Genomic DNA, 25,639 nt, shown 5'->3' with positions numbered 1-25,639 from the left:
AGGCAGGAGCCTTAGATGCCGTCTTTGTAACCCCACCACCACCACTTCTCAGGGGTGGACACTGAGACCCGGATGTTGAGTGGCTCACTCAGGGTCATACAGCTGTTAGTGGTCAAGCTGGGCTCAGAGTGAGACTTTCTAGTTCCCAGTCCCATTTTCCCTGAATCTCTCCAAGCACCCCCAGGCCCCCTCCCAGCCCCACCCCCCCCCAACACATTGGGCTAATGTTTCCTGACCTTTATTTACTTGCGTTACGTCACCAGCCTCTGAGAACACATGGCTGAGTACCTGAGAGATGACTGTCTTGCCACTGAGAATTTTAGAATTGGTCACAGCCCTGGAGACAGTCAAGGTTGTCTGTCTCCTCTCGTGACCATTTTATATCAAACATCCCTGGGAATTAAGAAGGTGCATTAATATACAAGAGGCGGCCAACAAATGCCACCAAAGCAGGCTCCCTCTTTGCCCTGAGGCAGGGCTGGGGCAACACTCAAATGCAGGATATAGTACATTCTAGGTGAAGGAATTTGGGTTACAAATACATGTTACCGTAAGATAGAGTTTCTTTAGAGCTTCATCATTTTTATGATAATATGGGCACATGTGCAAACACAACCATAGCTCCTCTTTTCACCAACAGCTGAACAAATTTGTCTTGTGGATGCGCCCCCCCCCACCCCCCCGCTCCAGTCCTTTCAGTCCTTTCTCCCCCTCATTGTCCTTTAGCAACATCTCTCCTGTCTTCCGCCTGCACCACACCCCCAACCCTGCCCAGGAAGTGGGATCGCTACCACATCAACCTCCCCTCAGGGCCTTTGCCTTTCCAAGGAGGAAGCTTGGACAAGGCAAAGCTTCTAGCTGAGACTCAGTGGTGGACGTCTATGTGCGAGGACAGGGACATCAGCTGTGTGTGGAGAGTCCTTCCTAGGGACCCCGAAGCCCTATCACCAGAGTGCAGGCCTGGATCAGATGACCAGGCTGCGGTATTTTTCCCCTTTTGTTCCGGTGCCACAGCCCTGGCTCCACTCGAGTGTGAGCTCTCGTGTGAGACCTCCACCGGTGTCAGCCAGCTGCGCTGTCTCCCTCCCTGGAACTTCTGCCTCGCGTTTTGTCATTTTTGTCATTTGCTGCCTTGTGTGCATTTGTGTCTTGATGCCCTCGCTAGACTGTGAGCTCCTTGGGAGTAGGGATCGCATCATGTTTCACGTTCATCTTTGTTCCTCTGTGGGGCTTCACACAGAGCTTTGTGAACACTCCCTCTGCATTCGCTCAAATGAGGGAAGGAGGAAGTGAGTGAGTGAGTGAGTGAGTGAGTGAGTGAGTGAGGTGGTGAAGACAGCATGGCTCCCTTCAATCCTGTTTTGTAGGCTTGGTGCCCATGGCTTTTTTTCTTTTCCCATTTGTCAGGTGGCTCGACTCTTTCATTTTGTCTCCTCTTTGGACCTCAGAGAAGGGCAGGTAACCCCGTTGAGAGGTGTGACTAACTCCAAACTGATCCAGTCGGGTAGAGAGGCCAGCAGCGACCTCTGCCCACCAGCACATGGTCTGGATCGGAACCAGGTGTTTCTCCTACCGACACCTGCGTGTGTTTGTGTGTGTTAATCCAGAACCAGTCCCACTTCGGCATCCTTCCAGAGCCTCTTTTTCGTGTCAGTTTGGTAGCATCTAACCTGTGATTAACTTACTTGGATTTTTTTTTTTTCTTTGCTTAATGCCTGGAGAACGAGTTGAATTTGATGACTGATGCTATTGGGGGAGAAATCCTCTTTCTTTCTTTCTCCTTTGTTTGTTAATCTAATTTGATGTCACAATCAAGGCGGCCCATTTTCATCAGCATGTTGATAAGGAGTCTGCTTGGCATTGATGTAGAGCATGTGTGGCTATAGAGGTTAACTGTCAGCGAGGTGGGTACGGAGAAGGAAATACTAACTCTTTCTGAATTACCAGTGGGGAATGTGGTTATGCTGGTGGCTTTGTTGTCCATTGCCTGACTCACTAAAACCTGTTGTCTTTATTCTTGTTGTCATTAGTTACAGGCATTCGATATCCATGAAGGCTCTGCTAGAGCCTTCCCCTGTGACTTGGTGTGTCCCCCGGGAAAAGAGGACCTCATCAGGGGCTTGCAGCCAAGCTTAGTTGCTGTGTTGCATCTGGGCTCTGTGGGCCCTCATGGCAGGCATCCTATTAGTGGTAAATTATTTTACTCGGAATACCAGATTAGTAAAGGTCTGGGTTTTCCCAGGAACACACCCGTTCCCCTTACTAAGAAAAACATCAAAATGGGCACTTGGCTGGCTCCGTTGGTAGAGCATGTAATTCTTGGTCTCAGAGTTGTGAGTTTGAGCCCCACGTTGGGGGTAGAGTTTACTTAAAACACACACACACACACACACACACACACACACACACACACACTTCTTTTTTAAAAAAGAAGAAAAACATCAAAACATACAGAATTCGGCAGTGTGTTAGCTAAGTGGCTTCCTCATCCCTTACCAACTGGGGGAAAGATTAGAAATTAAAGATCTCAGAAAGTTCAGTGACACAGTTTACCTCTTGAAGTCTAATTTTCTAAGAGTTTTAGCCAGAAAAAAAAAAAAAAAAAGATTGAACAATCAGGAATGGATTACCCTCCCTTGCCTCAAGGCACTTCTGTGGGATTTCTGGGGATTCTAGGAGCACCCTGAAAGAATCACCAGGCCCTGTGTTGACCTGCCCAGAAAGCAGCAAGGTGGGTCTGTTAAAACAACATGTAAATAAGCAACAATAACAAAACTGGGTAGACATGCTTATAACATCTAGGGAATGAAGAGGTCAAGAGTACAACAGATTATATGGTGGTAGGCTGAGAGGTGGGCTGGTAAGGACAGTGCTGACTTGTGACATGACAGCCCTAGGGGCAGACTCAGATGTACTTGAGTACTCAGATGTACTTGAAGTAGGCTGACCTTGGTTCATGAAAGGGCCCCCACATCCTTAGCTTTTCCTATGGCTCATATTCTAAACTGAGTGTTGGCTGGGGAGGAAATTGATATAGAACTTTCAAAACACAGACACATGGGGTGCCTAGGTGGCTCAGTCAGTTGAGCATCTGACTCTTGCTTTCGGTTCAGGTCAAGATCTCACAGTTTGTAAGTTCGAGCCCCACGTTGGGCTCTGTGCTGGCAGTGTGGAGCCTGCTTGGGATTCTCTCTCTCTACCACTGTCTCTCTGTGCCCCTCCTGCCCTCTCTCTCAATCTTTCAAAACAAATAAACATTAAAAAAAATTTTAAACACACACACATGTTAAACACACAGAGTTACTGTGGGAGACCCAACAATTATTCTAGAGATTTTCAACTAATTCTAAAAACCCTTATTTTGGAATTGCAATCAGAGCCAGATAATGAGCCACCAAAGAGGGTCACAGATTCTTGAACTTAGAATTTTCCAGTTGGAAGGGAATCTTGTTCAATGCTTTAATTTCCCAATGAGGTTGCAAAGCTGACAAAGACCAAGGTGACTTGGTGAAGGCCCCTCATAACAGAGTTGAGACAAGGCTCTTGGGGCTGGACAGCTAATATATTGCAGTTTCTGGAGGCACCACTTCTTCCTTCTCTGTTCTAATCTTGTTTTTTGTTTTTTTGGGTTTTTTTTTTTTTTTTTTTTAAGTAGTCTCATGTCATTCTGTTTTGGTCTAGATGGCACTTGTCAGCATCATGCAAGCCCTATATTTACAAAATAGGATCCTCAAGGTGATCTTGGGAAAGTGCTCTGAGTGTTTCTAAAAATGAAGTGGTAATGATTCTTAAAGGTAATATATGTTTATGGTATAAAATTCCAAAAGCACAAAAGAGGGCATGCAGTGAAGAGTATGTGTCACTCCTGCCCCCGCCCCCCACTGGTCCAGCTGTTTTAAAAGAAACCCTGTGACCTTTCAGCAGGCACTTTCACAAATGCATTCATTTGGCCATTAACACAGTATAACTGGATCCCCATCCCCTTAGCAGACAAAACTGCAAAGACCTCATCTGTCATTGAATGGGCAGCTCTGAGTGCTGGATGACCAAGAAATATACTTCTCTTTCCACCTGGTCCCCATCTTCACCTACCCAAGTCCTCTAAGGCCAGGTCAAGCGTAGTCTCCTCTGGCATGTCTGGCTGCTCCAATGCATGCTCTCTGTCCTTTGCACCCTCCAGCCCTCTGGCCTTTCTCATATACTCCTTGTGGACAGAACACATGTCCCTATTCAACAGAATGCTCCTTGAGGTATGGGACCCTGGCCGATGCACTGGGGTAGGGGTGGGGATTTCCTGTTACTGCTCTTTACTGAGGAAATTGATCAATAAATGGCTGTATGTTCATTCATTCAACTCCTTGAGCCCTAATGTATGTCAGGTAACATGGCAGACACTGATAAATGAAACAATCTGGAGGGGAAGACAAACCAACAAACAATACCAATAGTTAAATGTAATTGTGTGAGGTGCTACAAAGAAGTACAGACTTCACTGAAAGCATACAACAGGGAGCGGAGATGGTCAGACAAAACTTCTCTGAGAAGTGCAACCATATTGTATTGAATCTAAAACGCAGTGGTTTGGGGGCACCTGGGTGACTCAGTTGGCTAAGTGTCTGACTCTTGGTCTCAGCTCAGGTCTTGATCTTGGGGTTGTCCGTTCAGGACCCACGTTAGACCCCATGTTGGGCTCTGCATTGGGCATGAAGCCTATTTTAAAAAAGAATGGGATAGTTTCTAAGACTATCTAAGATAACATTGTTATCTACCCCTAAAGGAGGAAAATATTGCCAATCAAATTAGGGCTTAATCCTTTTCCACTTAGAATTTTTACTTCTACTTATCAAAAGGACCCTTTTAGACTTTAGACATAGATTTTTTGTGTGTATCACTTTGCACATACATTAAAAGGAACACATAAGCACAATAAATTGATTGAATTTCTTCCTAACCTCGGTTCTTCAGTTTCTGAGTCTCACTCTTCTGAATCACTTTTCAACTGAGCTCGTCAGTGTCTGTTTATGACCATGCTGTATCACGCTCCACCTTCCAGAGCGTTGGTAATACACAGCTGGCTGCTGTCTCTGGGATTTTCATCCATGCCGCTGATAACCATTCTGCCAGTGTGGATGCTGCCACTTTCTTGATCTTACCAGAGGTGTCAATGGAGTGTGTTTTAGACAACCTGGACTCATATTTCTTCTGTGGGTGGTTCTGAATGGTTTCAATTCAGTTCAGTTGTCCATTCATGCCATGGGGATGACAACCAAATGCATTCATGTGTAGGCAATGACAATGATGTCAAGGCAACAACAATTTTAAGACCCACCTCAATTTCAGAGATGAAAAAATATATGTCTTGAAATAGATGAAGATCATTCACAAGAAGTCTGGGAGTAAGCGGGTACTGTCATTATTCCGGTGAGTCAGAGATGTCAGGGCTCTAAATGGATGTCTCTGTGAGTCACCTAGTCACAAGATGGCAGTTCCACCACAGTCAAAGGTAGGAGACAGGGAGCAGGTTCAGGCCTTTCTCCTGCATTTTGGGGAAAGAAATGCCTTTCCCAGAAATCCCTTAGCAAATTTCCCTTACCTCCCATTGGTCAGAATTGAACCACATAGCCATCCATAGCTACAAGGGAGATTGGGAAATCTGGTTTTTTTTTTCTTTTTTTCATCGTGTCAAGAATGGGTTGGGAGTGACTTTTGGATGGTCAACTAACAGTATATCCCAGTGTGGTCAAATTCATTGGAGATACAGTGAGTTAACCTGAAACAGTATAGGACTCTTTAAAGGCTTTAATGTGGTGATGTGGCTCATTGAATTATGAAGAATGTGGTTTTAAGCTTTAACAAACTTAGGGGATCCAAATTTATATTCCCAAATAAGGAACCCAATTTTGCAGAGTACCAGTGAACAATTCTTGATTGTTCCCAGAATAATAAAATGGACGTTCTCCAGAGCAGAGCCAAAGTGGCAGGGTAGATTGGGGTTTGTGGAAAATGAATGGAAATGAGGTTTTGAGAGGAGATGGAGACGGGCTGAGAGGTTTACAAATGAGAGAGCCATATTAATTCTAACCACCTCAGAATGTTTTGACAGATAAAGGCTAATTTGTTTTCAAGATCCTTGTGCCCATGCTGCTATGATTTCGTCTGAGTCAGGACTGTGTTGATACAGAGCTATTATTATCCCCTTTTCTTTGCTAACCTCTGCCACTTCCAGTCTTCATGATGTTAGTGATATTGGAGCTAGGCTGGCTTGGCTTCTGGGAGTGGACTTGAGTGCTTTGCTGAAAAGGACATGTATGGTGCCTGTTGCTGCTTGCTCTCGGATACATTGCTGAACATTGGCAGGAGCTGGCAGGCACATTGATGGACTTAGTCCCTGACCATTTTTTGGGCTTGGGCTCATGAAGCCCCTCCTTGTCCTTTTGGCCGGATGTCATCTTTTTATTTTTTATTTCAACAGCAACTCGTGTGTCTCAGGCAGCATATCATCCTCATGCTCATCGTCACCACCATCATCACCATCATCATAGTTGGCATTTTTTGAACGCTTACCATGCATTGGGCATTATACTATCGTATGGACATAATCTCATGTAATCCTCACTATATCTCGCCATGTGGATGCTCCTTAGCAGAGGAGAATATTGAGGTGGAGAGAGGTTAAGGTCACCCAGCTCTTAGTGATAGGACTGTAATTTGACTCTAGGTCTGACTCCAGAACCATTGCTCTTAATTGTCACTTTGTGGAGCTTCTGGTGTGGCACAAGCTGTGTGGTTATTTGTACATTTGCCTTTTTACATTTTGTCAGAAATCGAACTCTATTTTTGGTATTTCCTAATAACACCTAGCATAGTGTCTTGCCCAGAGAACATCCTTGATAAATAATTGTTGAACAAAAGTGACTGAATGGGAGGACGACTGAAAGTGAACCACTGGGTAGCCTTTCTGAATGTGAACCTGACACTGAATTACTCCATTGTCATTGTCAATATTTCCTGCCTCTTTTCAGAACTCATTTTTGTTCCTTAGCCCTCTCATTTCTAAAAAAAATTTTTTAATGTTTATTTATTTTTTAGATTGGGGGAAGGGGCAGACAGAGCAGGAGACACAGAATTTGAAGCAGGCTCCAGGCTCTGAGCTGTCAGCCCAGAGCCCAACGTGGGGCTTGAACTCATGGATCACGAAATCACGACCTGAGCTGAAGTCAGACACTTTAACCATCTGAGCCACCCAGGCGCCCCTCTAAATTCTAGATGTCACCTTAAGTGCTTCTGAGTTAAATAATCATAGATCATTGGCTGATAGCTTTGGAGGGGATTATACTGGGCAGCTAGTCTCACCTCATTTTCATGGCACAGACAACCCAGCTGTTAATGTCTAGAAGGTGAGGCCTCAGACCCCTTGGCCACCATCAGACATCAGAGGGGTGTCTGGGGGTGATTTCCTCTCTTTTTTTTTTTAACATAAAACACTCCTTTGTCTGGATTTATAATTCTGATCGTATATATCTGATTATTTAAATAGTTTTCTTTTTGCTCTTAGTTTCCTAGAGACGTTTTTAGATCTTTGGTATGTTGAGAACTTATCTTTTTCATATTTTAATGCATCTTTGTTTTATTCTGACATTTCTTCTAGACCTGTCTGCAAGCTCCTTTTGTTTTCCCCCTTCCCTCTAACTAACTCATTCTGCATTTGCATTTGCTCCTTTATCTAACTGGCCCTTTGACTAGTCACTTCTATGAACTGCGGTGCTTTGCTGGCCATTTTCATTGTTTTTTTTTTTTTTTTTTTTTTTCCTTAAGTAAAATGAAAAAAGTCCTCCAACCCCTTTGCCATGTTGTGGCCCTTGTTTGTTTTATTAAACCCACCCCCAACCCAGAGCCCTCTTGTTGGCTGTTCCCACCTATTTTGCGCTGATTTGTTGGTTCTATTATATCTGTTGTGTCTTACTGTTCCCAAGTAGTCCAGCCCTCTAGGACCACTTTCCCTTCATTATCCTAATAAAATACCTCCTCTGCTGTCCTCTGCTGTCCCGTGTACCTGTGGGAAGTCTGCACGCCCTCCAGTATTTCTGAAGATGCCCAACTTCATTGATTTGCTTGGTGGTTACTTGCCTGTCACCTTTTGCTCAAATCCCAACCCAATTCTCAATTAACCCCAGTCTCCTACCAGCCCCCAGCCCCCTCTCAAGTTCCTTCTCCTCCAAACACAAGGTCCCTCTCCAGCCCCCGAGGCACCCCTAAGGCAATGCCCCCTCCCGGAGCCTTCATTATGATCCTTTTCACTGTGACACAGATTCTCTCATCCAGACAGCAAGGACCTTCCCTTTCATAAGTATAATGGATTGATCTCCCGCTTTCCTAAACAAAAGAACAGTTTTCCCCTGAGATGAATTCTGTGACTCTCTCAGAATATGAAATGGTTACAGTCAGCAGGTTTTTTTTTTTTTTTTTAATGTCATGTTTTTTCTTTCCTGATTCATTACCTTTTGGGTATTTTATGAAGCTCAAATGCAAGAGTGGAAACAAATGTGCCTCATAAACAGTAACATGAACAGATAAAAGAAGTTGCTGTTGTCATACATTTTTAAAAAAATACCAGCTGATTTTTATTTCCTTTGAAAAGTGTAAGGACTGAGCACATCGATTATTAGGTTTTGATTTTTCTGACCAGATTCTTGTGTACTGGAAACTGAGCAAAAATGTGGCTATGTAGGGACTTTTATTTATGTAAAGCCAGAGAAGCAGCAGACAGCCCCTCAAGAGTAGGAACTGTAGGTCGCAGTCATTTCCTCCGCCCTGGGTCTGTTTGTGGCTCTAGCTCATCATGCGATGTGGGCATCTGAAGGAGAAGGAGGGGCGCCTGGGTGTCTCAGTCAGTTAAGCGTCTGACTTCTGCTCAGGCCATGATTCCGTGGTCCATGAGTTCGAGCCCCCCATCGAGCTCTGTGCTGACAGCTCAGAGCCTGGAGCCTGCTTTGGCTTCTGTGTCTCCCACTCTCTGCCCTTCTCCCCTCGCCCCCCCACCCCCACCCCTCGCCACGCTCTGTCTCTCTCTCCTTCAAAAATAAACATTAAAAAAAATTTTAAAATGAAGGAGAAGGAGCCAGGAGCCAGAGGCACGATGGCTGAGACCCACAGGAGGCCCTGGAATATTCCAGGCCTTGCTCCTCTCAGTGTTTCCAGCCAGTACACCAGGCACCTGCCCCTCTGCAGAGTCCTTCCAGGTCTTGAGTTTCACCTTGCCGACTGTCAGAACTTCCTCTTGGCCTCTGTTGTGTCTGCACTCCCCCCACCCCCACTACTGCCTGTGGTCTGTGGGGCAGGCCTCTGACGTGTGCCCCCTTCCTGTGTTGTATCCAGGGACAGGGTGCCTTATCGGAGAGACTCCGGAGCTTCAGCATGCAGGACCTCACCACCATCCGGGGTGACGGTGCCCCTGCCCCCTCCAGCCCCCCCCCACAGGGGTCTGGGCGAGCCAGCGGCAAACATGGCCAGCCTAAGATGTCCAGGAGTGCTTCTGAGAGCGCCGGCAGCTCAGGTAGGTATCATTTCACTTTTCATCTTTTCCAGTTCACAGGCCTTGCTTTCACGGAGAGAGGCCCCGTCCACCATGTGGCACATAACCCGGAGTAGCCATCAACACAGATGTCCATCAGATCGTGCCAGGACAGCCAAGAGGCAGAGCACCATTCTGGCCAGGATGCGAGGCTGGCCTGGGGACTCTGACAGGGGCCAGGGTTAGGCCTCCTGCATCAAAGGGTTCTGCCTCTTCCATCTGATTATCGAAGGGCTGGGGGTGGGTGGAGAACAGTGCGTGAACCAAGCCTGGAGGCAACAGGCACAGCTGGACGTGGGTCAAGACAGCTTTCTCTGTTCTCTTCCTCTCCGACCTTATACTCCTAGGAGGGCTTACCTGTCTTGACTACCTGAGTGTCTCCTCCTGCCCACCCAGGGCTTGTGGCTCCTGTGGTTCCTTTTCCCTGCATGAATGTTTCCTGTCACTCTACCATCGGCTCCCATCCCTGTGCCCCCATTCACCATGCACACCCTCAGTCCCTACATGCCAAAGACCACACTAGCTCTGAGATCTAACTCCTGCAGAGGCCACAGCTTTATGGAAACCACATCTGTTCCCGATGTCTACCTCTGGTTGTCAAGTGCCTGGCATCAGGTTCCCTGTATTAGGCTTGACCTGGGGACCTTGTTAGACATGCAGAGTCCTGGGCCCATCCCCAGAGGATTCAATAAATCTGGGATGAGACCCATATATGGTGGTGTTGAGGTGCAGCCCCCTTTGGGACCCACTGATGTCTGATCCATTAGTGGGTTTCAGGCTTATGGAGGGTAGGGGCATGGATTAGGGGCTAGGGAGCTGGGCCAGGACTCATATTTTCCCAGGCCATTCCTTGGAGAGATTCCAGGGACCTTGGCTCTCAGGAGCTGAGCACTGCTGCTGCCAGCAGAGGGTTAACGGTGAAAAGGGGTATAGGGCACAGTTCTGGATCGCCACCTCTACTCCTCACCCTTGGCGGAACATTGAGCCTCGAGGATGGGAACTGGACCACCCTTTTGGAGTCTCTGGCTGTGACATGTGCCTGGTGGCTGCCCTGCTCTTAAACAGGCTGTGAGGTGCACCCTGCAGGGGGCATCTTGACCCTGAGCCTCGAAGACCCCACCTGGCTTTTAGGGGTCTTGGACAGGGATGGGAAAGAAGGAGTCCCGTGGCCGCCCTGGGAATAATGGCTCATATTCCCTGCCAGGGAAGGGAGACCAGCTTAGAGGCAGGCCAGGTGTCCATCAGTTTCCTCCTGGGTGTTCCCGCTCATCAGAACACCCCACTTCACCCTGGCCCCAGGTTTGAACATTGTGGCTTCTCTCTGAGGGGAGATGTTTTAACTCTGGCAAGGTTGGAAAGGTAGACGCTTGGCTGTAAGGGTGAGGATCACCTCACGGAGGGGCTGTCTCCTGAGTGAACTCTCCCTCAGGAGAATTTAGAATGCAATCCCAAAAGTCCAGGCAGGAAGAGACCTCAGGGATCATTCAGTCTAATCCTCAGATGTTACCAATAAAGAGACCAAGGCCCAGGGAAGGGAACTGTCACCAGGGTCACCCATGGACTGGCATTCTCCTGTGGCCTCCTTACTCCTGGGATGGTGCTCTCTGTTTGCACACCCCTTGACCATCTAGGTTTCCTTGAGCATCTACAACTTCTGATCTGTTGGGCACTGTTTCAGGAATAGAAATGTGAAATGGAATTAGGTATCACCTCCACCTTTGGTCAGCTCCTTGGCCACAGAGCCTCAAGTGAAAACTGTTATTTGGAAGAAAAGCAGGCCCCAATTCTGTGAGGCTTAAAGGGTAGAGCAAGAACCAATGAGATAAAATTGGGTAAAGTTCTAAGAGGGTAGCTGCTTACTAGCTGTGTGACCTGGGCAAGCTCTTGCCCTCTCTGAACCTCAGATTCCTTATCTGTTCACAAGGAATGACAATACCTACTTGGAGGACTGTTGTGAGGATTTGAATAAAATAATCCACATAAATGTGCTTAGGATCATGCCCGCAGTCTACATAGTAGCTGGTACTGTTGTTCCTGTTGTTATCTAACTCACCTATGAAAGCACTTTCTCATATGAAAGTGTCCAGGAGAGAAGTAGGCTGCCTTGTGAGGTAGTAAGGTCCCTGACATTGGGAGGGCCCGAACCAAAGTTGAATGGTCATGCACCGGGGCTCTAGGGAGGTCTTCCTGCTTTGGCCAGCAAGTGGGGCCTAGGTGGCTCCACAGTCCCTTTCCCTCTGAGATTCTGTGTTATCATAAAGTGAACCAAGTGGAAGAAGTAGGCTCAGAGAGGTCATGCACTGTGCCAAGGCCACACAGGCCCAGAATCCAGGCCTCCTGCCCAGACCTCCTCCTGGTAGATTATTTAGGGCAGCCTCAGAACTGGGAAAGTGAGAAGTCTGGTGAGGTCTGAAGGCGATGGGAAGTGTCTCCTGGGCTTTGAACATTTTCCCAGACCGGCACTAAGTAGAAACGGTTTGGGATGCTTTGTTTTGGCGCTGGCCCTGCAGCCTTCCATTGGCAGTGATGCCCTCTGCCGGTGGAACAGCGAGCCTGTGGGGTCACCCTGGATGCAGGTGAGCAGGTAGAGTTCATGGAGAACCAGAGAACCTGCTGTGCTGCAACATGACCCTGCGCTGCCCCCTGCTCACCCTGGGCCACAGCTCCTGTGATTCCAGGGGGCAGAGAAGGGAGGTGCTGACCCAGCAGGGAGGGCGGGAACCATGTGGCGCTCACTCCAGCTGTTCTGGGACCTAAAATAAAAGTCCTCTCAGAACGAAAGACGGGTGAAAGATGACCCAGGACCTGGGCATGGGTGGGGCAAAAGCACCCAGATCAGAGGCTCTTCGGCAGTTGGGGGTCCATGTGCCTGGCAGAAAGTCTGACAAAGGAGACCCAGCTGCAAGGGTTTGTATGCCCTCCCTATCCGCTATGTGGGCCTTGGACACTGGGCATGGTGAGGTAGGGCCTGAGTCTGGGCTTCCGTCCTGGCAGGGCGACAGCAGGCCTGTGCAGAGCAGTGCAAGTGAGGCACATGTTGCCAAGCAGCTACCACGTTTGTCCCCACTAACCTATGTTCGGCCTCCGAACCTTTCTCAGAATGACACCCCAGGTGGTCACTACCGGGGAATTTGACCTTGGCATGGAAGATGAGCCCTGTTCCCTTCAGCTTTCTCCTCTGGAAAATGGGTACCGTAGTCCCTACTCAGCCTGTGTCTTGGGCTTGTGAGGAGAGCAAACGAGAATTTGCAAACCCTGGACAGGTGGCAGTTGTTGAAGGCAGTCTGGGGGTGGACAGGTCAGAGGTGGTGGCTGGACCCCAGGGAGCTGTATGGCAGCAGTGGTTAAAATGTACATACAATGTACAATACATTCTTGAAACCATGATGCCAGTGGAAAAATGTACAAAACAGTGAGATATAATGTAACAATATATGTAAAATAAAAATACATGCCCATGGTGTAAAATAACAATATGGAATTTGCAGAAACATATCGCCCTCCCTACAGAATCTTAGACACCATTTATTGGAAGTCTGGCATTGAACCCCAGGAAGAGTGGAGGTGGTGTTAAAAGAATGATCCATGCTTCCCATGAACTTGGAGACACTCAGTCAACTTGTATTTAGTAAGCACCTACTGTATACCAAGGCCCACATGTGCACCAAGACCAGTGGAGTGTACAAGGCAACAGTCACTTAGGCCTTTGACCGAATGACTGATACCAAGCAATCTGGGGAGTCAGAGGTCAGTCTGAGAAGGGTTTCTGGAAATCCTTCTGAACTGGAAGGCATAGAGTGGAGGGGTGTGTGAGCAGGTGCGGTTAGAATTATTTCTCAGAGGATATAAGGACTGACCTGTGTGGGCCGGGCAAGGGCATTTTCTAGCACCTGAGGGGAAGCTGAGTCTAGAATGACCTCCTCCCCCACTTTGGTGTCTCTACAGAGACCCGCATTCCCAGGGCCCTTATATTGAACATACTGGAATCCCCACACCTCACTGGGGCCTCCCTGTTTGCTGGGGCTGGTTCCCATTGAGTAAGGGGTGTCACTGATGATGTCCCCCATCCCCACAGTGTGTACCTGCTGCTCTACCTGCAGGACCCGGAAAGGTGAGTAAGCAGCCAGCCTCTGTGCAGCGTGCTGGACTCTCGCCTCAGGAGGAGGTTCTAACCATAAGCTGGCGCCTGACCGTGGGGCTCCCTTTCAGCTGCATAGTCTTGGGCGGCAGCGGGGGGCGGGGGGGGGCAGGAGTCAGGAGGTCGACCCCCTGAAATGACAAACCTGTGTTATCTTACAGTGTCTGCAGGCTAGGAATTCAGGAGCCTCTTAACCTGGTGGTTTGGCTCAGGGCCTGTGAACAGGCGTAGTCAAGATGTCGGCCGGAGCTGCAGTCACATAAAGGCTTGACTGAGCCCGGAGGATCCACTTCTAAGATAGCTCTCTTGTGGCTACTGGCTGCAGACTCAGATCCTCTTACCACATGGGTCTCTCTGGGGCTGCTTGAGTGTCCTTACGACATGGCAGCTGGCTTCACCCAGAGTGAGTGATCCAACAGAGAGAGGGCATGCAGGAAGCCACAGTATCTTTTACGACCTAGTCTTTGAAGTCACCTCTGCCTTCTTCTGTTTGTTGGAAGTGAGTCATTAGGTCCAGCCCATGCTCAAAGGGAGGGGAATTAATCTCCACCTCATGAAGGGAGGAGTATCAAAAAATGTGTGGAGATATTTTAAAACTGCCACAGAGTCATATTTCCTTGTGCTGTGGGTGATGAGGACACAGGAACTTACCCAGGTCCTCTGAAGCGATGAAGCCTTGTAGTCCCAGGGGTTTTGGTCCAGGTGCAGCCAAGGGAGCCCTGGTCCTGCTTTGCCACTTACTAGCTCTGTAACTGTGCGTGAACCACCTAACCAACCTGAGCCTCGGTTTCCACAACTTAAAGTAGAGATAAAGGTCCTGCTTCCCCACCTGACTGCGTGGTTGTGAAAATGTCTGTGAAAAAGGCTTTTTATTATAGCCGGGAGCAGCCAGAAAGCCTCCGGGAGAGGGGATGAGCCTGGGGTCTCCCAGTGCGGCTGCCCTCCCTGTGAGCGAACGATGGCTTGGTGCAGCCATGGCCGCCCGCCCGCGGTTGGCCATGTTCTCTCCTGCCCTGCTCCTGCTGCTTCCCTAACCTTGACTAGACACATGAGGGACTGGGGATGGTGCTGGACAGACCCAGCTCCCCCTTCACCTGCCATGGAGGGCGCCCCTCCAAGGAGAATCTGCCTTTGGCTCTGAAGGTAAAAAGGCCACCCCATCTGCAGCTGCTGGCTGGCATGGGGGGGGGGGGCGGTAGGCGGGAGGAGGCAGGCACGGCACCCACCACTGCCTGTGCAACTAGCACTGGGCCTGCAGAGGCGTGGCCGTCCCTCCTGTAGTGGTGGGAGTAGAGGACATGAGCTGCATTTAAGAAGTGTCCTCTTTCCCCTTCATTTCTTCATTTGTAAGGCTTCTCGACACTAAGGCTTTTAAAAGTCTATATAAGACCTGGGGGTTTTGGAGACCATAAACCCAATGTGAACCGACTGTCAAAGGAGTTCTGAGCAGGGCGACAGTGGAGCCCAGTGTGCTAACCTGGCTCTAACTCAGACCAGCTGTGTCCCTCAGGGGCCTCCTGGTCCACATCAGATACAGAGGGATGTATATGTATATGTATATGTATATGTATATGTATATGTATATATACATATGTATATGGCTCAAATGATTATGTCGTACACCTAAACCTAACATGATGTCATGTTATATCTCAGTTTTCAAAAGGAAGAAACAAACGGAGGGGCTGCATTCCAGTGCTAGAGGCTAATGCTTGGACCTGGGGGACCTACTGGTTGTTGGGGAACAACCCCGAGCGGGGTCCCAGAGGCCTCAGGCGACTGTGGTTATTTCTAACTATTGACCAATTTTGAGTTTGTAAATTCCTTGAGCCATTCTGAAAGCCTCTAGTTCTGGGATATTACCACCTGGAGGACCAGGGAGACTACAGCTGCCTTCCCCTCCACTCTTTCCTCATGGGACTACTCTGCGCTGTTCCCTGGGAAGCCCTCACCTCTTGTGACCCCTGACGGTTTCCAAATCAGAGGCTGAGTTTCCAGTGCATTTAAATAGAATTGCAGTTGACTGTAGGCATTTGAGTTTGCTCTCCCCAGGAGCTGTGAGGATGGGGGTGTTGGGGAGTGGGCAGCAGGCGGGGCTGGGTGGGGGCCTTGGGCTGGGGTGGCCCTGCTCAGAGCTGTGATCTGGGAGCCTTTGCCCCAGCCCTCCCTTTCTCAGGCCCTCTTAACACCCAGTGCCCCGGAGTTGTCCCCCACTTCCCAGTCTCCCTAAGGTCTGCTTGCAAGATGAGCTCCGTCCGTCTGTGAGAGTGGGAAAGTCCCTCAGCTCTTCAGGGCTCGGCCCCCTCCTCCATAAAGTGTGGCCATCTCTGCAAGTGATGGGTGCCCGGTGTGAGGTGTCAGCAAATGGTGTTGGGGGACTGGAGGCCAGCTCTCCGGCAATGATGCCGTGGGAGAGGGTTTCAGGGGGTCACAGACACTTTGGTCACAGAGCCCCTCCTGGTCCCTTGAGATGATTTTCATCTGTGCATCTCAGAGCCCACAAGAATATTCTCTCCCCACTTCAGCTCCATTCCCGCCCTTCTGTCAGCCATTTCCCTGTTGTTTCCTGCACGGGTCTCTTTCTATTAATCTCTCTCCTTCCCGCCCGACAGCTCTTTCCTGTCCCTTTTCTCCCTACCTGCCCTGATGTAATGTAGAACTGAAGTTTGTATTACTGCTTGGAGTTAGTCGTAAAGATGGATTTTTTCCCCTTTAAAATAGAAAAATCAAGTGTGTGGGGCCTCATTTTAAAAAAGCAAAGTCATGCCTTGTATTCCTCCTACTGAAAGAGAGAGAGAATTGCATTTTCCCAGAGTGGCCCCAGGCAGCGCGTTTCCTCAGACAGCAGCAGTGGCTGTGTGAGGTTTAGAGTGTGGGAAACGAGTGAGTGTATGTCTGTGCGTGGATCTGTGCGTATGCACGCACGCTTGCACGTGTGTGTGAGTATCCTCCCCAGAGACCCTTCCCTAACAGAATATTGTTTTCTTTCTCCTCGGTGGCTGTCGGGGATGCGGATGTAAGTGTTCCAGACGGGTGTGCCCTCCTTCAACACGTTTGCTGACTTCCATTAATGGCTCCCACTAACGTGTGCTGTGTGGGATGTGTTTGCTAATCTGGTGGTTAACAATCTGGGGGTGTTTTGGCACTATGGGGGTGGGGAAGCCTTGGGCTCCGTGCATACACATCTACTCAGGCCTCCAAGGGCTCTGAGACTCAGCCAGTTTCTTCCTCACCCCCTGCCCCCCCCCCCCCCGCCCCGGCAGAGAGCTGCGTGCCAGCCCGCTGTGGTTCTGCTGACACGTTCACTCTTATCGAACGTCAGGCAAGGCCGCGGAAGGCAGCAGGGACTCCTGTCCTTTCCTAGAGGCTGCCCAGCCTTGGGCACCAGGGTGGCAGCTTTGCAGGCTCAAGGTCTTGGCTGCCATCACCTAAGGTTTAGAGGTGGTTGCTGTGGCCATGAACTTCAGTGAGAGTCACTCCCCACACAGGTTGTCTCTGGGTCTTAAGGAGTGGATAGCAACAGCACAGGGAAAGCCCTGGACCAAAATTTGGAGGGAACCCCATGTGCAGAGGCACAGACTCCAACCAGTCCCCAGGCCCACACCCAGGATGCAGTTTTGTGTTGAGGCAGACCTGGCCAGGCTGCTTCTGCGGTTTCTGTCCTGGTCTGAGGCCTTTTGGCCCTGGGCAGGACTGTTTCTTTTTCCTCCTGTCAGGCAAGAGGTATCTGTGTCCTGAAGGAATTTCTCTGTGGATGGGTGTCAAGGTCTGACTGGGGATGAGACCTAAGCTCTCAGATGATGCCTGTATTCCACCTGCTTTAGTGGATGGGCAGCCACTGGGTGCCCAGCCCTGCATCAGTGTTCAGAGGCACCGAGGATCAGCCACGGTCCCCAAAGCTCAAGATGCTTTCTGTCAGGCTGAGGCAGACAGAATGAGGCCGATACGAGAACCCGGGCACGCACCGCAAGTCATGTGGTACAGATGCCACGTGCAGTTGTGGTCGTAGGGTGAGGAGGCCAGGGAGGGCTCCCTGGAGTTGCCAGCCTTCATGTTCAACAGAGTCCTGAGGGTGCAGCTGATTTGGGCAAGGGAAGAAGGGCCCAGAGGACAACCTGACCCCACCCCACCCCCCAAGCTGGGGGATGCAGAGAGCAAAAGAATCAAAGGAAGGTTAACAACCTCCATCTTGGCCCTTACCAAGGAGCTGTCAGAGCAGGGCATTCCCAGCCTACAATTCTGCTTTGCAATTTGTGGTGAAGACAAACGAGCAACCGAGCTCTCATGCTGCCTCCTGCTGGCTGTTGGGAATACAGCAGCAGTACCTGGAAAAGCTGCCCGAGATTAAGGTCTGTTGTGAGTTTTGCTTCACCCACACCTGGTGCTCATATAGTCGAGTGAGTTCTGTGTTGATGGAGAGAACACATTGATGGCTATGTTTTTAGGAGTAGGAGCAGGGTGTTCCAGAAAGAGGTCCTTTTTTTTTTTTTTTTTTTTTTCCTGCAGGCCTTAGGGCTGTTGATCGGATGATCTGAGGGCCCCATACATCTGCAGTCTGTGATTCTAGGTAAAAACAATATATGAAACCTAGAAGGATATGTCTTTGAGTGTCAGATAAGCCAGGTATGGGCAGGAAATAGGACATTGAATATGCTTAAGGATTGAACATTTAAAAAAAAACCTGTGCATTCCATGACATGAATTAATTCTGGAGTTTTTCCTGTGGATTTAGCCAAGGCAGATTAAAACAGGAATCTTGCTGTCATTCTGGAGGGAAGGGTATTCCTAGATTCTCTTTCCACTAGGCTTCTTTGTTTCTTTAGGACTTGTCCTTTGAAATGAACCATCTACATAACTTCACTTAAGGTTCTCTCTTAAGGCTTCCTGGCATTTGACATCCTGTCTTGAAGAACACGTGAGCTGAGTATGCAGTTATAATGCACTGTCAACAGGGCTCGTCTGTGTAAGAGAGGGAGCTCTAGTCCCCTCTTCAGATCACCGCACTGATCCGTTCTAGAGGGGATTCTTCCCCTGAGCACTCTTTGGTGTGGCGTCACATGTCCAAGCTGCAGGGTTTGACACCTCTCAGTTAAGGTAGCATCTTCCTTGTCCCGGGGCAGCGGTGCCCCCACCTCCCTTGGCAGCTTATCGGTTCTGCTCACCAGCTTATCAGGTTCCGGAGCCTGTGCTTGTTCCTGTGCACAGTGCCTGCCAGTCTCCAGTTGGAACCTCACAGTCGTGGACCGGCCTGCAGGGAGGCCTGGGGGATACTGGCTGCTTCTTCAGACACGGGGACCTCGGCTGTCCTAACAGGCATGGCTCGTCATGCTGTGTGCCTAACCTTGCCCTTGCCTGCCCTTCCTGGCTCCTTTCTCCGCTGATCCCTCCCTGCTGTACTTTGTCTCCTTTGTATAGATTGTAAATGGACATTAAGTGGTTGAGGGAGATGTGAATGAGGGTGGTGTGAAGGCCTGGGAGCCCCACGAGGTCCAAAACCCGTTGGCATTTTCGGACGAGGAGGAGGAAGATCTGCTGGATTTCATGTACAAGTATAAGGCGCCTCGAAAGACGGAGTTCCCCCTGGAGGTACACGGTGTCTGGGGCTGTGTGGTGGAGCATGTGTTTGCACAAGGGCCTTGCCCTGGAGACCTGGGGGGCCCAGGAGTGGCATCCCTTGGGGCACCCAGCACCTCCCAAGCGCCTGGGGTAGGAAGATCTCTCCCCATCAAACAGGACAGACCACTAGGTAGCATCCAGAGACTGGCCGAGGGGTGAAAAAGACTCTGCTCATTTTATTTAGAAATAGGAGAGGTGATCTAGCATTTAGAATAAAATTTAAAAATTTACAACTACTGGGACTCCTGGGTGGCTCAGTCGGTTGGGCATCCCACTTCGGCTCAGGTCATGATCTCGCAGTTCGTGGGTTCGAGCCCCGTGTTGGGCTCCGTGCTGACAGCTCAGATCCTGGAGCCTGCTTCAGATTCCCAATCTCTCTCCCTGCCCGGCTCCTACTGTGTGTGTGTGTGTGTCTCTCTCTTTCTTGAAAATAAATAAACATTAAAAAACTTTTTAATAAAAATTTTAAGAAATCAAAAATTTACAACTACTAACATAAGATGATGTGGAAATGAAAAGCAACCCCAATGTGTGTTTTAGGGGAAGAAAATATGTTATTTGACAAGTTTTTGTAAATAAATCATGTTCGTCATCGTATCTTCAAGACACAGCAATAGTGCCTAGTATAAAGCCAATATCGATAAAATGTTATTGAAAGGGCACAGCCCTCTAAAGCGACCTAAATCAAATATACTTAATAGATGTACTGTGGCCAGTTGTAGGTGTGGATGGAGTTTTGGCACCAGGAGGGCTAAGCCTAGAGCCTTGGGGCCTTGCTTTGTGATGTGGGTAGGGAGTCACCAGTCTTAGACTCAGGTGTGGAGCTGGCAGAATTGGGGACCCCCTAGCCTTCCTCTCTGCCCCTCACATCTCCTCTCCCATGCCCCATCTGCTAAATACTGTGGCCTGAAAGTCCATCTGAGGCAAGTTGGGAGTCCCCCTGTCCTCAGCGTAGGGACCCCATGAGACTTAGTTGAGGGGATGCATTGAAATGTTCTCCTACTCAAGCACCATGACCTATCGATCCCATTCAGACTAGGACCATGGTTATTACCACTGAGTGTACACAGAATTCATCAGATTCCTTTCCAAGGGTGGGGCACATACGGATCAATCTTGAAGTTAGAGGTTTTGGTAAAAGATGTTCTCGCTCCAACACAGCCTGAGCCAACCCATGATAGGGGGAGGGGCTCAGCTCTCACATGGAAGGTGCCCAAAACATCATAGGGTCTAAGGGTTTTGCCATTTTGGTTTTGTTGTGTTAAAACGGCACAAGCTGCTTTACTGTTTACTTTAAACAGCCTAAGGCAGGTTTCTAAAGGTAGGTTTCCCTGATTCCTCTTTTACTCTGAGTCCAGAGGTGGCCGGTCAACATTTCCTAGTCAAAATGGTGATGTGAGGGACTGGGGATGTGGAAGACCAGACCTTCCTATTTCCTGTTTTGTTCTCTCCCTTTCTCCCTCCTTCTCTTCTGTGTGCCTTCCAGGCACTGAGCTACTTACTGGGAAATGGCGAATGTGGACCTGCCCTCCAGAAGTTCACAGTGTGGAGGGGGAGACAGGGACCAGAGCAAACACACTCTGCCAAGGATGCAAAGTCCCCTGATGTCCTCTTGTGTGCAAAACACTAGGAGAACAAAGGTGGCCCTGGTTGTGTGTCACTGGGCTGTGAGGAGAGGGGCTCAGGAGTGACTTTTGAGCTGGGTGCTAGAGAGGACAATAAACAGCAAGACAGAGAAGGAAGGGAAGGGCTTCAGGTCAGAAGGAACAGAGGTGTGGAAGGATGCCACAGCAAAAGTTAGTAGAGAGAAGTGGACAGAGACAAGGGTTGAGGGTAGCTTGGAGCCAGTTGTGTGACTGCACTCCCTCCTCCCTCCTCCTCCCCTCCCCAACCCCCCCCCCCCCCCCCCCCCCCCCGGCCTTGAGTGCTATGTCAGGAGAAAAATTTCTTTTTCTTTCATTGTAGAAGGAATTTCTGTGATCTGTGTGTCCCATGGTAGGAGGGCTCCCTTGATAGTCATTTGTGGGGGAGATGAGGTGGACACCTTTATACTTAAGGACAGTGTTTCCTTTTGCTGTGTGGCTTGCTGTGCATTAAAAGATTTCACATCCAGAAAGAACACGGGAAACTTGGTGATGGAAATTTTTAGCACGTACCTAGAAATATGAGGCTGGTTCCCAAAGGAAATAACAAAGACAAGGGAAGAGTTAGGGAGGCGTTTCTCTGTGCTGAGTCACTTGTTAGGGTCATTTTGCTCCCAAGACTCAGGGACTTAGGGAGCATGAAGAGGGAGGGAGGTGCTCAGCTTCAGGATGCTGGGGTGTGACCCTGATTCCTGCTTAGGAGTGAGCCCTCCACCCAGCCAACTGTGTCACACAAGTGTTTGTGTACCAAAGGAGTTGTGTGTCTCAACACAAAACGCACACAGGTGCTCACCTCAAAAGGTTCCATGCAGGGGCACCTGGGTGGCTCAGTCGGTTAAGTGTCCGACTTTGGCTCAGGTCATGATCTCACGGCTTGTGAGTTTGAGCCCCGCGTCAGGCTCTGTGCTGACAGCTCAGAGCCTGAAGCCTGCTTCAGATTCTGTGTCTCCCTCTCTCTGCCCCTCATCCACTTGTGCTCTGTCTCCCAAAAATAAATGTTCAAAAAAAAATTTTTTTTTAAAGGTTCAATGCATACACCAAATTGAGGGATGCCTTTTTGTGTTTTCTCTGCCAGGCACCGCCTAGAGTCCTTCGATCCCGCTTTAGGAAGAAAAGTACCTCATCCTCAGCCACTGAAACCACGTGAGTGAGATGAGCCAACAGCACCGGACCCACAGAATGTTTCTTCTCTGCCTTAAAGAGCTAGTCACTAATAACATAGAAATCCGCAAGCTGGCGTGCTTTGAGTGTGCAGCCTCACAGACACAGCCTTTTCTCTCTCTCCTCTTACACTTTTAAGATTTTTATTTTCCTTTTCTTTATTTTGCTGGGGAGAGGCTAAAGGGAAAGGTAGCTTGTGTGTGGGGGTGGGGTGTGACCTTTAAGTCTTGAGGTTAGTAGTTTTCTGCAATTGGATTGTCAGCAGTGTGGTTTTAGAAATATAAGAGATCACCCTCACACTGCTGAGATGTACATTTGTAATTTATTTGTTGCATACTTCGTTTTTAGTCCTGTAAATGCAAACAAAGCAATTTTTTTAAACTTTTTTTGTTCTTGGTACTAATACTTTGGACTACGGTGTACATATTTATGGCTTTTGGCTTAATGTAATGGACTCGCAAGGGCTGCCAGAGGTTCTGATATGTAAGAAAACTACGAGATATGTAAAAAATTATTTTGATTCTAGAGAATGTCTCAGATGTGCTTATAAAGCTTCCAAATACAACTCCAGTAAAACAGCCCTTTTCCTGTAGGACGATGGTCCATATTCTTCAGATAGATGTTAAGTCAGTAGACCAGAGACGTTTAGAATGAAGAGACAATATTGTAATGACAGACACGAGTGTAATGAGGCCAGGGGAACAGCCCAGAATAAGAGAGGTCACAAGAAGCTTGTCTCCCCCTGGATTCTGGGTTAAGAGCTTCTGAATTTTGTCGAGGGATGTACCAATGGCTTAGGCAGGTGGCTCACCTTTGGTAAAACCTCCTGGGGATGTGAACTCACAGGGCTGTTGTGAGGAATCATTTTGAGTGTTCCATCAGTGCTTGACAAATGATTGTTTCTCCTTCATAGTAACCAGTTCTGTGACTTATTTCCCCAGGTAGAGGAGCCTATAATCTGAGCACTTGATCAAGAGAACAGTAAGCAAAAACCGAGCAATCAACCCAAAACAAACCTAAAACTATGTTTCAGATATGCTGTCAAATACGTCTGAGACACCTGTCAAAATGCTGGGTTCTAGAAAGGTTTCAGAGGTTGAGATCTTTATGGACTGACTTGCTGCTCAGCTCCCTGGGCAGCTGTGGCTCACACCCTTCCTGGCTTGTGCAGAATGTGAACGAGAGAAGTCGCACTCATGGGCACTCCGCGTCTTACCAGACGTCTTATGCAAGCCGAGATCGCTTAGTATAATAGAGCACTAGCTAAGGGGACTCTCTACTTAGACTGAGAACTTTATCTGAAAAGAAGAATCTGGTTTACATAGCATTTCAGTCCGAGGTAGCTGCTCCCCACCCCCTTGGAGAGCTGAGCCTAAAATGTAGGACTTGTATATTTGTGCTTAGAGTTGGTGTTTTCTTTCAGTGTAATGCATGCAGTGGTCACAAACCAGTCACTTATAATACTTGGATTGTGTTTGTTCATAGATATGCCCTGAAGACTAGAGAATTAGTGTTATGTACCACATAGAACTTGCTGTCAACCGGCTATAAACAGGCCCAGTTAAAGACCGTCTCATTACTGAGCTACATACACCAACATATATCAGTAGTCTTTGCTGATGGCACACTGGCTGGATCTTAGCCACCCGAGAAAGGGTTTTACCTGAAGTTGATTGTTGCCAGATATGCACATTTAAATCCCTTCTTCCCACAATTCCTCTGAAGGTGAGTTTGTAATTTACAATGGGATTTAGGAAAACAAACCTAAAAGCAAATTTGTGGTTCAGAGGGCAAACGTAGGCTCTTTATGATCTTTCCCCCACACCCACCAATCCCTAAACCCACTAGGGAAGACAGAAAATCTAATTTCTTAAAGCTCACTGAATAGTTTCAGAGGAAAAATATATGCTTTAAATGTATTTACCTGTTAGTTGGGAGTACCCAGAATTACCAGAAACAGCTTAAGCAGCTTTTTAGCAGTGTTTTTTTCTTTTCTTTGCCAAAATAATAAATGCCTTTAGCAGCAGAGATCCTTCGTGAACAAACTATATTTTCACCATTTTACAATGTAAAGTTTTAACAAGTACAAGCTATCAAGTTTGCACTCAACTATGCCAAAAACAAGTTTGAAGCACTCTACTCTCAGACATGCTGTATTACTGCTCATTCAAGATTTAAAAAATTTAAAGGTATCCAAACTGCTGTCTTAATGTAAATGTAACTATTTTTCCTTCAAGTGTTGATTAGGGAGTTGGTTTCTCTCTTAAAAACACTCACTGTACAAATGAGAGCAGCTGTCATATTTCTGGCAAAATGTGTTTACTTATCCAACAAGCTGTATATTTGTGTATGGACTGACATAAAATGTGAATGCCTCCAAGTGTACATGTAGTGCTGTGGTGTTCTGTCTAGAGGATATAACTGAACGTTTTTAATTTCCTGATTTACAGACATAGGCTGTTTACAAAATGCTAGCTTGAAAGTCTGTAATTTTCATGTAATAACTTTTAGTTATTTGCCGTTGAGCACCTGTTCTGTTTCTGAGGAGGTAAGATGGGGTGGTGTACTTATACACTAGAAAATGGAGTCATAATCCCTCCTGGCTTTGTGTGAATAGCTTGCTCACTTCACTGGCCTCTGAAATGTGTGTAAACTGTCCGTGTGTTTGTGATAACAGTGCTTGTCCACCATGACCACAGCTGAGTATCTTCCTAGTCCTCGCCTTGCACAGTATTTGAAACGGCAAAGGATGTGCTTCATTCTCAAACGGCACACACTCAAAGAGCTGACGTTCTCGGTTGTGACTGTGCAGTTTCCCTAGTTTATTCCTGTAGTCCCTATAGAATGATCTGTGATAAAATAGTATACTGGACTGTGCATCAAAGGGATGTAAAATTACAGTATTCCAAAGGTTGAAGTTCTGTTTTGTTACAATGCCTGATATATACCTTGAATAAAGTCTTAACGTTTTTCTTTTAAAAAACATCTTTGTAATGTCGAGCTTATGAGGAAAGAGAAAATACTTTAGAATGTTTATTTTTATTTTTATTTTTGAAAGAGAGAAAGCTTGAGTGGGGGGAGGGGCAGGGAGAGAGGGAGAGAGAGAATCTCAAGCAGTTTCCATGCTCAGCGCAGAGCCCAACATGGGGCTTGATCCCATCATCATGAGATCATGGCCTGAGCCAAAATCAAGAGTTGGCACGCTTAACCAACAGAGGCACCCAGGAGCCCCAGAAAGGGAAAATACTTTTTTAAAATATGGAAGGTAGCAAGGATTTAGAAGCTGAGTGCTCAGTCATTAACTGGCCCGGTGCCTTGGCCCCATGCCTACTGCATAGAATTGTTGTGGGAAAAAAATTAAAATGGGTGTTTTGAAAAATAGTTGATCATGTAAATAGAAACCTGGTAGTATGTTTTACATTTTTAAAAGTCACTAGTGGAATCTGTGTGGCTATGAAAATAGAGCAGCTCATCTGGTAAGCAGTTTTAATTGTACAAGCAGAAATTTGG

The 25,639-nt window shown here is 48.0% G+C and overlaps 1 protein-coding gene across 5 annotated transcripts in view; it reads left to right on the top strand.

Annotated features, from left to right (window-relative positions):
• Positions 1-24,514, top strand: part of REEP1 (receptor accessory protein 1) — a 109,870-nt gene extending 85,356 nt beyond the window's left edge. The window contains exons 6-9 of one of the 5 annotated variants that reach the window (XR_006200810.1): positions 9,376-9,553; positions 13,647-13,682; positions 22,044-22,111; positions 23,071-24,514. Coding sequence is in view for 3 of the 5 variants with exons in the window: in XM_042932930.1 (XP_042788864.1) it covers positions 9,376-9,553; positions 13,647-13,682; positions 19,144-19,295; positions 22,044-22,115 (438 nt within the window). In the remaining 2 variants the exon portion in view is untranslated. Of the gene's footprint in view, positions 1-9,375; positions 9,554-13,646; positions 13,683-19,143; positions 19,296-22,043 lie in introns of all 5 variants that reach the window. The other 4 variants (XM_042932930.1, XR_006200811.1, XM_042932927.1 and 1 more) reach the window with 4 other exon arrangements.
• The last annotated feature ends 1,125 nt before the right edge of the window (positions 24,515-25,639 follow it).

The sequence above is a fragment of the Panthera leo genome, chromosome A3 (genome assembly GCF_018350215.1).
Source record: "Panthera leo isolate Ple1 chromosome A3, P.leo_Ple1_pat1.1, whole genome shotgun sequence".
Classification (NCBI taxonomy): domain Eukaryota; kingdom Metazoa; phylum Chordata; class Mammalia; order Carnivora; family Felidae; genus Panthera; species Panthera leo.
This window is presented reverse-complemented; position numbering and strand designations above follow the sequence as displayed.